General features: G+C 42.6%; 4 protein-coding genes across 15 annotated transcripts in view; 1 reads left to right on the top strand and 3 right to left on the bottom strand.

Moving 5' to 3' along the window:
• Positions 1-714: 714 nt before the first annotated feature.
• Positions 715-2,564, top strand: LOC128256098 (cytochrome b5 reductase 4). Its single transcript, XM_052986180.1, is given in 5 exon segments — positions 715-849; positions 851-1,951; positions 1,953-2,089; positions 2,151-2,305; positions 2,308-2,564. Coding segments are annotated over 5 exon segments (1,623 nt in total). The 5' UTR covers positions 715-759; the 3' UTR covers positions 2,448-2,564.
• On the bottom strand, positions 2,465-7,600 carry LOC128256097 (succinate dehydrogenase [ubiquinone] flavoprotein subunit, mitochondrial). Its single transcript, XM_052986179.1, is given in 7 exon segments — positions 2,465-3,219; positions 3,283-3,433; positions 3,493-3,692; positions 3,694-3,735; positions 3,737-5,092; positions 7,283-7,385; positions 7,483-7,600. Coding segments are annotated over 6 exon segments (1,986 nt in total). The 5' UTR covers positions 7,340-7,385; positions 7,483-7,600; the 3' UTR covers positions 2,465-3,039.
• Positions 7,601-7,804: 204 nt separating this feature from the next.
• On the bottom strand, positions 7,805-8,366 carry LOC128256102 (protein CTLA-2-beta). Its single transcript, XM_052986190.1, has 2 exons — positions 8,206-8,366; positions 7,805-8,146 (listed from the first exon to the last, which is right to left on the bottom strand). Exons 1-2 carry the CDS (start codon positions 8,242-8,244, stop codon positions 7,946-7,948), a joined length of 240 nt encoding a protein of 79 aa, XP_052842150.1. The 5' UTR covers positions 8,245-8,366; the 3' UTR covers positions 7,805-7,945.
• A 1,211-nt stretch (positions 8,367-9,577) lies between these two features.
• The window catches only part of LOC128256092 (protein hu-li tai shao), a 28,030-nt gene continuing 24,355 nt past the window's right edge, over positions 9,578-13,252 (bottom strand). For 5 of the 12 annotated variants that reach the window (XM_052986163.1, XM_052986165.1, XM_052986166.1 and 2 more), the window contains one exon: positions 11,385-13,248. In XM_052986163.1, coding sequence (XP_052842123.1) covers positions 11,723-13,248 — 1,526 coding nt within the window. In that variant the 3' untranslated portion in view covers positions 11,385-11,722. Of the gene's footprint in view, positions 10,707-10,908; positions 10,981-11,384; positions 13,249-13,252 lie in introns of those variants that run through there. The other 7 variants (XM_052986167.1, XM_052986171.1, XM_052986169.1 and 4 more) reach the window with 4 other exon arrangements.

Raw genomic sequence — 13,252 nt, 5'->3', positions numbered from 1 at the left:
ATTAGTTTGATATTGCTGAAATCCATGGCTCTTAACAATTATAGACTACGTACCACATATTTATTACTTTTTACAAAATATTATTTACTATTTTTTATAAATATGTTTTAAAATTTTGAATTTATAAAATAGGTCAGATATAAAAAATATATATTATTTTTTTAAACACAGTGCAGATGAACGACGATTTATGGTTAATTTCTTAAATTGGTAAAAAACCATTTGCTACTAATGTTTTTTTTTTTTGGAAATTTTAAATTTTTATTTTCCTTGGAAATTAAATAAATATCAAAAGACATCCAAGTCTCACTTTATGGGCATTATGATAAGTTAACAGCAATCAAGGAAACATCAGCAAAAAATGTGTTAATTTTATTTGATAAATTTTAAATTTTAATTTCCTTGGAAATTAAATAAATATCAAAAGACATCCAAGTCTCACTTTATGGGCATTATGATAAGTTAACAGCAATCAAGGAAACATCAGCAAAAAATGTGTTATTTTATTTGATAAAAAAAATGTTCCATTGTTTTTAATAAAATTAAACTGTTTTCTTTTTAACAAGAGAACAAATCATAGCTACAAGATTTAAATGTTTATTTTTAAACTGAACCGCCATGAACCGGGATACTAGTTCATTTTTCCGCCGTCACTGGTTCATGGAACCAAACGGTAAAACAGCTGTTTTGTGTGTTACTTTTTTGCCCATGACCAAACAGCTTGTTGATTCGTGCAGTTAACGCTTTTCAGGACTGATAATGTCCGATTCATCACTCAAACCGCCCGCCAGTAATCAACCGATGAGGCCACCGCAGCTGGTGGCTCCAGGAGGATCCGCTGGTGGCCTTCCAGTTGCCCGTCACGGCGCCCCAGAAGCTGAACGCCAGCTCCAATGGAAGCGCATCCTCCTCCGCTTCTGGCTCGGCCACCGGCAATCCCCGGAACAAGTGCGCCCTAAAGCCGGGCTACTCCCTGATGAGCTGGATACGGCTGTGCAATTCCGGAGCGGATCTATCCGGAACCGGAGGACGTGTGGTTCCCGTTACCCGGACCGAATTGGCCCGCCATAACAAGGTGGACGACGCCTGGATGGCCATTCGTGGTCGTGTCTTCAATGTCACCCGCTACATGGACTTTCATCCGGGCGGAGTGGATGAACTGATGCGAGGAGTTGGTCGCGATGCCACCAAATTGTTCGATGAGGTGCACGCCTGGGTCAACTATCCGCAATTGTTAGGCAAGTGCTATGTGGGACCACTTAAGGAAAACGAGACAAAGCCCTCCAAAGATGCTCCTCAGATTGCCAATGTGATTTTGAAGCCTCCGGAGATTGTGCCCCGCTTCGATTGGATTCAGCAGCGGAGCGAACTAACCCTAGTCTTCTACACCCGCAGCTTGGCCAATCCTGGCTTGCTAATCCGGCGCAAGGACTCCCAGCAGCTGACTGTTAGGGTTTTGGTCCAGCACAATTGGCATTCTTTCGACTTTCAGCTAACCGACCAGGTGGAATGGCCTCCAAAGGTGGCGAAAATCGGAGCGGAGACGGGAAAAATTGAGGTGGTGCTGGGCAAGATGGAGCCAGCACCTTGGCCAACTTATGGCACACATGTATCCAGCAAATTGGACTCCATCAGCATGCAAGAAGAAGCCTACGACTGCGAAATAACTCACCGCAAGGATTTCAATCACGACTCCTTTGAGCTGAATCTGCAGAGCGTTCAGCGTGATGTGCTGATGATCCCGCCAGTGGGTTACCACGTGGACATAGAAGTCCCACTGGCGGATGGTGGGGTAATGCAACGCAGCTACACACCTGTGGATCAATCCTATCTTCAGTTAGACAAGATCGCGCCATCGAATTCCGAATGCCTTAACTTTGTAATCAAAAGATATGCGAATGGACCCGTTTCCAGTCATCTGCATGCGCTACAAGTTGGATCTCGCGTCCAGCCTGAGTCCGCCACGTGGAGCTTTCCAGCTCTCGGAGCTCAATGCACATAGAAACATTCTTCTATTGGCCGCAGGAAGCGGCCTAACGCCTATTTTAAGTATAATTCAGCCCATGCTGAAGAGGAACACAAATCGAATGTGAGTTCTTAAAGAAAAATTATAAAAACTCTACAAATTTTTAACTATATCTCTTCCACAGTGAAAGCCTACAGTTGTTTTACTTTAACAAAACCCCAGAGGACATCTGGTTGAAGGCGAAACTAGAGGAAATACACTCGCAGGACGAAAGATTCAGCTGCACAAATGTGCTCTCCCAAGCGGAGGATAATCCCCAAAGGATTTCTTTGGAGCTACTAATCCTTTGTTCCAGAAAAAACAACCGGAAAGATGTACTTATGTGGCCATATGTGGACCAAGTGGCTTCAACACCGCTGCCGTCGATATCTTGTCCCACCTGGATATTAAGTCCAATCAAATACACGTTTTCCGTGGCTAAATGGAGAAATGAATGGCTTTGCCCTCGTAATCTTCATCACTTTTATTTACTGTATCGCAAATGTTTTCGACTTTTGTTCTTTTTTTTTATTGTTTTTACATGTTTTCGTTTTTAATAATTTAATAAGTTTAACAAATACTAGAAAATTGTAGTTGGATTTGTTTTCATTTGCTTGCTGACATTCTCTATTGTCCAAATCGCCTCAATGCCTAACTCGTTGTCACACACACACACACATTTTTCGCTTATGTAGAATTGTAAATAACCGACAACCGAACAGTAACCAGATGGAGGGCAGCGTTCAAAAATAAATAGAAACAGCAGAGTTTGATATATATATAAAGAATATATAGGATGTTTAGAATAGCTGGTTTTACATTTTATCGCAAAACGCCAAGAGGAACCGCTGTCGAGTTCCCAGTTACGAGTTACGTATTACGAGTTACGAATTGGTAGCACATTGCAGCACATTGGCGACTTGACATAATATTTTAAAGGCGCCCACAAGGACGTTTAAGTAGACATCCGTACGTGTGATTGTGTGGTGGTATGTGATGTGTTTGCGGGTGTCCGTGCAACTCCAGGTCTAGTCTTAGTACGAGCGAATCGCTGGTGGCACCGTGGAGACCTCGCCGTCGAGCGTGGAATCGATTACGTTTCTGTAGTCCAGCGTAATGTCACCATTGTCATTGCACACCCACGAAAGGGTGTGTTTGCGCCAATGCTGATCCATGGGCTTCTTTTGCTGTCCTTCGAGGGGTTTGCTGAAATCCTGCAAGCAACAACTTCCATTTATAACCACTTTTCAAATGGTTCGAGAGCATTTTAAACTTACATATTCATCCTCGCGAACCTTGAAATCCTCACGAGCGTGGGCACCACGCGATTCCTTGCGCGCCTCAGCGCTCACAATGGTCATCTGTGCATTGGCCAGCAGGTTCTGCAGTTCGAGGGTCTCTATCAGATCGGAGTTCCAGATGAGCGACCTTTAAGAGAAAAGAATTTTTAGCGGGAGCCAAAAGAAAATGAATTTCGTAATACCCACCTATCAACAACCTTGACGTCCTTGAATTGCTTGTAGATCTCCTTCATCTTGTTAACGCCGTCCTGGAGGATGGGGCCATCACGGAACACAGCAGCGTGGTGCTGCATGGTCTTCTGCATCTTGAGGCGCAGATCGGCGGTGGTGATCGAGCCGTTGGCGTGGCGCAGCTTGTCCAGATTGGCCACCGAGGCCTCGCCAGCAGTTCTCCTTGAGTGTGGGGGCCGGGGCACCGGGCTTGTTCAAGCTCGGCGATGGTCTTGGCGCAGGCACGTCCGAAGACGACCAGATCCAGCAGCGAGTTGGCACCCAATCGGTTGGCACCGTGCACCGAGCTGGAGGCAGCCTCACCGGCGGCATACAGTCCCGGCACTATCACATCCTTGCCATCCTTGTCGACGGTGATCACCTGGCCGCGATAATTGGTCGGCACACCGCCCATGTTGTAGTGCACCGTGGGCAGCACGGGGATGGGCTCGCGGGTCACATCAACGCCGGCAAAGATCATGGCGGTCTCCGAGATGCCGGGCAGGCGTTCGGCCAGCTGCTTGGGCGGCAAATGGTGCAGCTGCAGGTAGACGTGATCCTTGTCGGGACCAGCGCCGCGGCCCTCCATGATCTCGATGGTCATCGAACGCGAGACAACGTCGCGGGAGGCCAGATCCTTGGCCACCGGAGCGTAGCGCTCCATGAAGCGCTCACCATTGCCGTTGATCAGGTAGCCACCCTCGCCGCGGCAGCCCTCGGTGATGAGGCAGCCGGCGCCGTAGATGCCGGTCGGATGGAACTGCACGAATTCCAGATCCTGGGAGGGCAGACCCTGGCGGGCCACCATGGCGGTGCCGTCACCGGTGCACGTATGCGCCGAGGTGCACGAGAAGAAGGCACGTCCGTAGCCGCCGGTGGCGATGACCGTGTTCTTGGCCCGGAACCTGTGCAGTGTGCCATCCTCCAGGTTGAGCGCCAGCACGCCACGGCACTCGCCCTCCTCGAAGATCAGATCCAGGGCGAAGTATTCCACAAAGTAGTTGCAGTCATAGCTCAGCGACTGGCCGTACAGCGTGTGCAGCAGCGAGTGACCCGTGCGATCGGCCACGGCGCAGCAGCGATGGGCCTGACCGCCCTTGCCGAACTTCAGACTCTGACCGCCGAAGGCCCGCTGGTAGATCTTTCCGTCCTGGGTGCGGGAGAAGGGCATACCGTAGTTCTCCAGCTCAATGACGGCCTTGGGCGCCTCACGGGTCATATAGTGGATGGCGTCCTGGTCGCCCAGCCAATCGGAGCCCTTGACCGTGTCGTACATGTGCCACTTCCAGTCGTCCTCCTCCATGTTGCCCAGCGCCGCATTGATTCCGCCCTGGGCGGCGATCGTGTGCGAGCGGGTGGGGAACAGCTTGGTGATCACCGCCGTGCGGAATCCCTCGGCCACCAGACCGAAGGCAGCCCGCAAGCCGGCACCTCCTGCTCCCACGACGATCGCATCGTAGGCGTGGTCCACCACCGGGTACTGCTTCGAAATCAGGTCCGGATTGGCCGCCGAGGCCTGCTGGCGGCCGTGTGTGATGTGGTAGCTGCGCTGCACTCCGATAGCAGCGGCACGTTGCTGTAAAAAAGGAAATGTCAATATAAAGATCAGAAATGGGAATATATATTTCATATTTATACCCCCTCGCAGAGGGTATTATAAAGTTAGGAACGCAGTGAAAAAGACATTTTCGATCATTTTAGGTATATACATTCTTGATCAGCATCACTAGAAGAGTCGATCTAGCCATTTCCGAGCCCATGTCCATGTTTCTAAGTTTTAAACTGTCTAGATGGAATTTTTTTTTTAAATTTGTCTTTCTATTCTAGTTAGTATATACTAGTAAGTCAGACAATACAACTCCCATACGAACAATCAAAAAAAAAATTGTTTATTTATAACTTGGCTGTTATTTAATTTTTACAAAAATGCTTCGAAATCACGATTTTAATTTTTATTAAAATCGCATAACGCATGCATATTAACCGAAATATAGTCGATTAAAAAAATTTAATGTTTATAATACCTTGGTATATAAACTTGCTTTCGTTCTTGATTAACTGATTAAAAAATGTCTTCTTAGCTGATAATAATATGAAGGAGGATTTTTAAAAATATGGTCTTCCAAATGTTCATATTATTAATAGGTTTCCCTCATTTTGTTATTAAAGATTTAGTAAAATTTTGATTTAAAAAAAAACAAAGCAATTAAAAAAAATAGTTTCATCCTTACTCTTGTTTAAATTGTCCAAAAGGTCAAAAAGTGTCACGTATTGATCAATTCATAGATAGAAACGTATACAATTATCCATTTTCTTTGTGTGTGGCTGTGATTACTTTAATGGCCCATACCCTGCAGTTTTTTAGTGGGATAGAACAATTTACTGATTTAAAATCCCGGCTTGCCTATAAAGTCATCAAAGCATTGCTTGTTTTAGTCATTCAACCACAATTCGCAATCATTTGAGAAAAAATTACGTAAACTTAAAAGATAACTGCCTTTTTTTTTGCTTATTTTTAATAGCAAGGGAGTGGAAATTTCATGTGAAAATGCAATGTTTATTAATACTCATTACTAAAATAATTTCGTAAACGAGGTGTACAATATTAAAGTACTTTTTTGAAATTATTTGCATTGGCGTTAAACATTTTGTTTTATTTCATGAAAACTGTTCTATTATAGAACCGAAAATGTCTGAAGGAATAATTAAATGTTTTATTATTATAATAAATGTTTGGTTTAGTCTCTATTTGGACTTAGTATAACTTTAAAACATATAAAAAATAAACAGATTTTTTGACAACAAAAGGTAGGAAGGGTTAGGTTCTATACCTGTACTAGCTACATATGTAATTGAAACAACTAATAATTGCTATCTTATCAGAAGATTCAAACAAAAAATTAGTTGTTAAAGTGCACTAAAAGTAAGAAGCCGAAAAATAATGAAAGCAAAATAAAAACAAGATGGGTAAGAAAAGGTAAAAACTGAGAGGGGAACATTAGAACTCTTCTACAAAGATTTGCTGATGACGTCTACAATTTGAGAGAAGTATAAAGAGCGACTTGCAGTGATAACTGCTTATGTAATGAACAAATTAAATAACTTTACTGGATTACATCGGTGGGTCTACTATTTAAAGGGGGCGGTGGGGGTGGATCAGCTCAATTGTATAATCAGCTGTTAGTTTTGTTAGCTGGCCGACGTGCCTCCATATCTCTCTCCCCCTCTCTTACGATCTCACTCTCTGGATTAATATATTTCATTCTCTTTCCTGCCGATTTTTAATGATTGAGCGTAACTTGTAGAGGTTTTCAAGGCGTGTCGTCGATCCAAAATTAAATGTTTTTATGTGCATTTTTTGCACGCACAGCGTAATGCACGATATCAGAGTAGTTTTCAGGGAATGCAGAGGGGCAGGGGGGCGGGGCGGCAACATAACATAACCTCCTTGGTGCACACCTTACATTTCACTTTAAAATCATGAAAATCACAAAACACAGCTGGATAACGTTATAGTTTCTATATATCCATGAAAATACACTAGACGAAGGTGCAATATCAAACACTAGGTGCCAGAATTCTAAGCAAATTACATAACACAACCCACGGGCGGCGCGTTTTTGGCCAATTTCTTGGCCTTTTGCGTTGTCACATCACGAGCGTAAAGGGTTTCTCACATACCCGGTTGTATAACCACAATTACTATAGATTTCTATAAGCTTTCTCGAAGATGCAGTGCAATATTTCTCCCCGGGAGACCACTTACCATGGAGGCGACTGCATTTTTGGCCAAAATCGATGGCACACGCATGATTCCGGACATGGTTGGCTGGGCTGCGAGGTTCTGCTACTGCTGCTGTTGCAAAATTCTGCAAGAGATTGGGCCAAGACAAAAGGTGTTTGTAAAAAACAAATAACTACGTGTGTGGGGGTGTCTATGTGATCGAAAGTGAAAAGTTTACAAACTTTCAAATGTTGTGTGTGAACTGCCGCTCGTCGGCACTGCAGTTCGGTTCACTAATGGCTCCAGGTAAAAGGAACCGGAACTGGTTCCATATGATAAAACATACGCCAATTTTTTCGCTACTCCAAATACACATATACATATGTCTATATATGCTATTTTACCTTCATGTTTTTTAATGGAAATTTAGCACCTCCGCTATACGTATTTTCCTGCATATTTGCGTTTTAAAAATTAAACTACGGTTCATTGAACCAAAAACTCAATGAACTGTTGGCCCCGGCAAGTGTGACCAGAACACAAGAATTCAAAAACCTTTTAAAATGTACAAAACAGCTGATTTATTGTTTATTTGGGGGTGGGTAAAAAACATTCAAAACATATAAATGCGTATTTATAGAAATACAGAGATTCTGTCTTTTAAAAATCAATATTTAAAATAAGAAATAGGTGAGATTCTGGAATTTAATTTGGCGGCTTTTTACCGCCACAACGCTGGGCAAATTCTTCCGGGGTAAGGTCGGCCAAATGGTTAATACCCATTTTCCAAGTCACTTCTCCCTTCTCGAACTTGCGATTGTGCTCATCAATCCGGGCCTTGGCCTTTGCATACAGTTCCCGACGCAACTGATCCTCCTCCGCTTCGTAGCTCTTGTCGAACTTGGACTATAAGGATAACGTTTGAGGGATATTGCTTGGTGGGCCAAGAAATTAAGGATCCTCACCTTGTACTCTACCCATTCTTCATCCGTAACCAGAGACATGTTGATACTTGTAATTTTGGTGGCAGACTAAATTTTGTTTCGATTCTGAGGTTTTATCACGGTTTCCAAATGACTCACAACATATAAACACAACAAAGAAACGGTAATACAGCTGACCTGAGTTGCCACATCGCTGAAAAACAAACACACATACATACGACAGTAAGGCACTGCTTTAATGAACAGTTGCAATGCAGTAAACGCTCTATTTTGATTTTTAATAATTGCAAATTTAATAAAATTCTTTAGATATTATGGCCTAATATCGGTTTTTTCTGAAAATTTTGTTGGCAATTTTTTTGTTAACTTAATTTTGTAAATTTTATAATGAAATCGGAAATTACGTTTACCACTTTACCAATTAAAAAAAAAAAATTTCTGAACAAAACCAAAATTAATATTTCCTTTTGTTTATCTATATAAATACTTGTTTTTTAAACGTTCATTGTTCATTATTGGAATAGTCCAATTAAACAATATAAATTTCGGTCGACCCCTGATTAAATTTACCTTTTAATGATCAGTTTACCAACTGTATTATAAAAAATTAACATTTGATTTTGAATTTTGTACAATTTTCAAGTTTTTATTTATTATGTGTTTGCTCCTTCGTGTGTGTCGTGTGTTTTTTGTATAATACGAATTTAAATATATATATTTATATTTTTTATGCATTTTCTTACACTCTAAACGAATTTTAAGAAATAACTTTCCTCCTTTTCGTTAGCTTTTTTCCAAAAAGTTTTTTTTTGTTATTTGCACAGAGTGAGAATATTGACAAATTTCTAAGGTTAATCTACGGACAAATTATACAGACTTTTTCGCTAGATGATGCAAAAAAGTTGCTAGAAATAAGCTTCTGTCGTTGCGCAAATAATCAGTTGAATTATACTTTATATAATTATCGTTAGTGTTTGTTTTGATGCTTTTTTTTGTCTAAGGCTCAGCAATGCATGAAATACGTTTATATAGAGTGAGTTTGTGTGTGAGTGGGTGGGTTTTGGGCTGGAAAAGCAGAAACATTCGATTTATCTGGCTCTTATGATCGGGGTTTAAAGTTTAATATAGTTAATTGGAAATTTAAATGCGATTAAGTTGTGCCTTAAGATTTTACATGCTATGGCAGTCATATATAGTTAGTTGCAGTACTTGTTAATTTTATTTTTGAAACGGTAAAATGGTGCAGCGATTTCAAAGCACATCTACTTACAAAAGAAATGCTGGAATTTGATTCTTGGGTATATTTTATGGGGTTTTCCACATTCTTCTCTGTGATTGTGTTTCTGCTTTCCCCTAATTAATCGCATGACTTAATGCGTTGTGTGTTTTTGAATTTTCGTTTTCTTCATAATTTATTGGTTTTTATAAATATATATATGTATATGTATGTATAAACAGTTTTACGTACATAAAAATATATAATTATTTATATAAAAAACTAATACAATAGCTGCTTGTTGTATACATATTTATTATTCATTCGTTTGTGTGCAAAGTGTGGCTGCCCGGAATTTAAAACAAAACAAAAGAACACTAAAAACATAAAAAGCGAATTGACAGGAGACACACACACACATGCAAAAAATATCAAATTGTGGTTGTTGTCATCGATCGATTTTATTGCATTTATAAAAAATATTGCATTTAAGTATTATGTGTACATACGCATGTACCACGCTTGTATGTGTCAAAAGACAACAAATCTGCCTTTGTTTTAAACAAATCCTTGCTTTCTCCAGTGTAGCACACACAGCTGCCTGGGAATTTTGTCCCTTTTCTTCTGTTCATTTGTTGTTTTACTATGTAATGTGTTTTTACGTAGTTTGTTTTTAAAAGCTAATACATTTAGATGATTTCTGAATGCTACTTGTATAGAACAAAGTGGCGTATCGGATATTGCGTGAAAATCTGCAAACTCCTTCTCGTTATCATACAAATTGTGGGGATTGCGTTGCTGTTGGGGGGAGGGGGAGGGGGAGGGTGGTGGTGGTGCCGTGGCCATCGTATTAATTAAAAATTAGAATTATATTATAATAGATATAAGCTGTGAATGCGAATTGGGCGAAAGCGGTTGCCTTCGGGGTATGAGATCCTCTTGGATCTTGCATCTCAATCGATTTTAGCTGCTCATTTGTTGCTTATTTTTAGGCCTCTCTCTCTCTTACATAATGCTTCTTTTGCTGATCTGGCTACAGTTTACATAATTTTTGTCGTAGTTTCATTGTCGTTAGTTGCCTCGGTTCCGGTTCCCGCTGATGGTGGGAGGGTGTGTCAAGATTGCTACTCCTTGCTAACTGATCTCGCGCTGCTCAGCTTTTAGGCTTAAGGCGGCGGCTTAGGCTCAAACTTAGGCCTCCGCCTTCTTCTTCTCCTTCTTCTTTTTCAAAAACGACGGTGTGCGCAGACCCTTCTTCTTCTTCTTGTCTTTCTTGGGTGATCCGTCCGTAGAGACATCCTGGAACCGTAATAGAAATTTGCAGTGAGAATATCGGTTGCGCTTCGGTTAGTAAACATAATGAGGTTAGCTTAATGCATGATGTCTTAAAAGCTGGTTTGGTTTGTAAACGATGAAATGAACCGCTGCACCGTTTACAACCAGCTCACCGCTTGCGTGTAAGGTCGAAAAGTGATTGCTGGCTGATCCACAGATCTGATCAGATGTACTTACCTCTTTACTGCTCTGGGAGAAGGTGCTCAAGTGTGCCTCCGAATGATCGCCATTTTGTACGTTTTCACCTGGGGTACAGAAATCGAACAAAAAATTAATAAAGTTTATTGTAGCTTAAAATGGCTTGGGCTTCCTACAAATGTAACTCAGTGGACGCACACATAGTATTCGATATTATTTTCGTCATTACTTTCACCTTCTGAGACACGCACAAATTAGAATCTAACTAAACATGTAAATGTTTTAAATGTTTCGGGTGATGAGGGTGTATTATTACATAAATGGATTTATTTGGGATTGGGAAATCAAACACAAGGACATGCAGCAGTGCGATCAACTAATATTAATAAGCAAGCATACACATGCACAAAACACAAAACAAAAACAAATAAATGAAAATATAATATGTTACCTGGACACAGAGTAAACTTATCTGAATTAATGATGGGCGCTTATGAACTCTTATAGGCAGTTTCATAATGAAAACAATTTATATTGTATTTAATTATAAAAATTTTAAACCAAAATGAAGATTCGACAAAAATTAAAATTAAAGTTAACAAATTCTTAGAGGATTTAAATGTACAATGTTTGTTGTTTAAGTTTGAGTTATTTAACATGTTGCATTTCCACTTGGCGCTTTAGTTACGCTCTTAACATTTTAATTAAGAGAACAAAGATGTATAAAATGCAGCTGCTACTTAGGTTACTATACATATTTAAGGATTGTGCAATCTTTTCATTGTATGTTATTTCGAAATAATGTAACAAAAGAAAAGTTGTAAATTATGTAGAAAATTCTGAATAAATTTATGATGTTGCCAATCCATCGGCCAACTGTGAGATGCGAGCCCGGCACTCGTGAATGATGGCCTTGTTGTGCAGCATGTGCGCTTTCACCACGCTGTTCAGCAGTCGCTCCAGTTCCTTCTCCAGGCTGCAGAGTATATCGTTCAGAGGCTCACCCTCCGCCGGCAATTGTGGCGAGGTTTCATCATGTTTGGTCGACATATCGGATGCGGCCATGGCCACAGCCACATAGCTATAGGTGTGGCACAGCTCCGGCGCCGAATTGCTGCGCTGCACCATGGATGACGAAGATGGCGGCGCCGGAGGAGGCGGCCTGGCCAATGGAGCCCGCTGTGTCGCCTGCTGTTGGAGCAAATCCGCCTGCCGCTGCTTGTATGCAAGGTGCTGCGAGATGTAGTGGATCTCCTCGTCGATCACCCTCTCCAGCTTGGCCCGAAACTCCTGCTCGTGCGTCTGCACCGTTTGGACGCACTCGGCATTGCGCAGCGACACGTTGATCAAAATCTCGATGGTTGCCGGCGATTGTGTGGTTGTGGGCGTGGGCGGGCTGCTGCTCAAGGTCAACTTGACGTGTTTGCCCTGTGTGTAGGCCTCGGCCTCCTGGGTGGAGGAATCATTGCTGGTGGTGGCCAGCCGCGGACGCCGGCCAGTCGAATCGCCCAGGCCACTGTCACCAGTTCGACGGAAAATCATCTCCTCTTGCTCGGCCTCGGGACGCTCCCGATCAGCCTGTGCTCCGTCACTGGCATCCGCACCCTGGGGCAGGTCATGATTGCTGGGCAAGAAGGTGTAGCTGCGGTACAGACCGCTATCCTGCTCCCGCCTGCGAGGCGAAGAGACGCTTAGGGCATTCATCAGGGAGTCCAGCTCGTCTAGACCGTCATCCAAGCTGTGTCCACTGCTGGTCGTGGCACTGTAGACCCGCTGTTTTCGTTTCGGAGGCGTTACTTCCAACTGGATGTGCTTCTCAGAGACAAAGGATTGCGATTGCGATTGTGAATGTGATTCAGACTGTGTGGGCGGCTGCTGCCTGGCCGTGACCACATTAAGCATCTTGCGGTTATCCAAACTCAATGTGGTGAGATCGATGAATGACACCACCTTTTCGCGATGCTCGGCCACTTTCTGCCAAATGGATCGGTGTTCCGGATGCAGCAGAATGGTTGGCGACGTCATCAGGGGACAATTGAAGCCAAAGTGAGAGATGGTGCGATAGGGAGTTAGGCCTGATCCTCCCGATCCGGACTGATTCCTCTCTTCAGTCAACGAAACTGATGCCACAACAGTTCGAATGGGGGTACTGTTGACCACGCCCGATGCATTGCCCACAAATCCAGAAAAACTTTCGTTTTGATGAAGGCTCATATTGCCATCGTGGACTGGCGGATAGTTGTGCTTGCTGACGGGTTCGACCTTGTGGATGACATACACATGCTGCTCAAATGGTCCCCCTTTCAGGTAACCGTACATGTATTGCTCAGTTGCATATAGGAATGCATATTTTTGAGCCAGGTAAGTGAGAAGCGCTAA

This window comes from Drosophila gunungcola (genome assembly GCF_025200985.1).
Source record: "Drosophila gunungcola strain Sukarami chromosome 2R unlocalized genomic scaffold, Dgunungcola_SK_2 000013F, whole genome shotgun sequence".
In the NCBI taxonomy this organism is placed as follows: domain Eukaryota; kingdom Metazoa; phylum Arthropoda; class Insecta; order Diptera; family Drosophilidae; genus Drosophila; species Drosophila gunungcola.
This window is presented reverse-complemented; position numbering and strand designations above follow the sequence as displayed.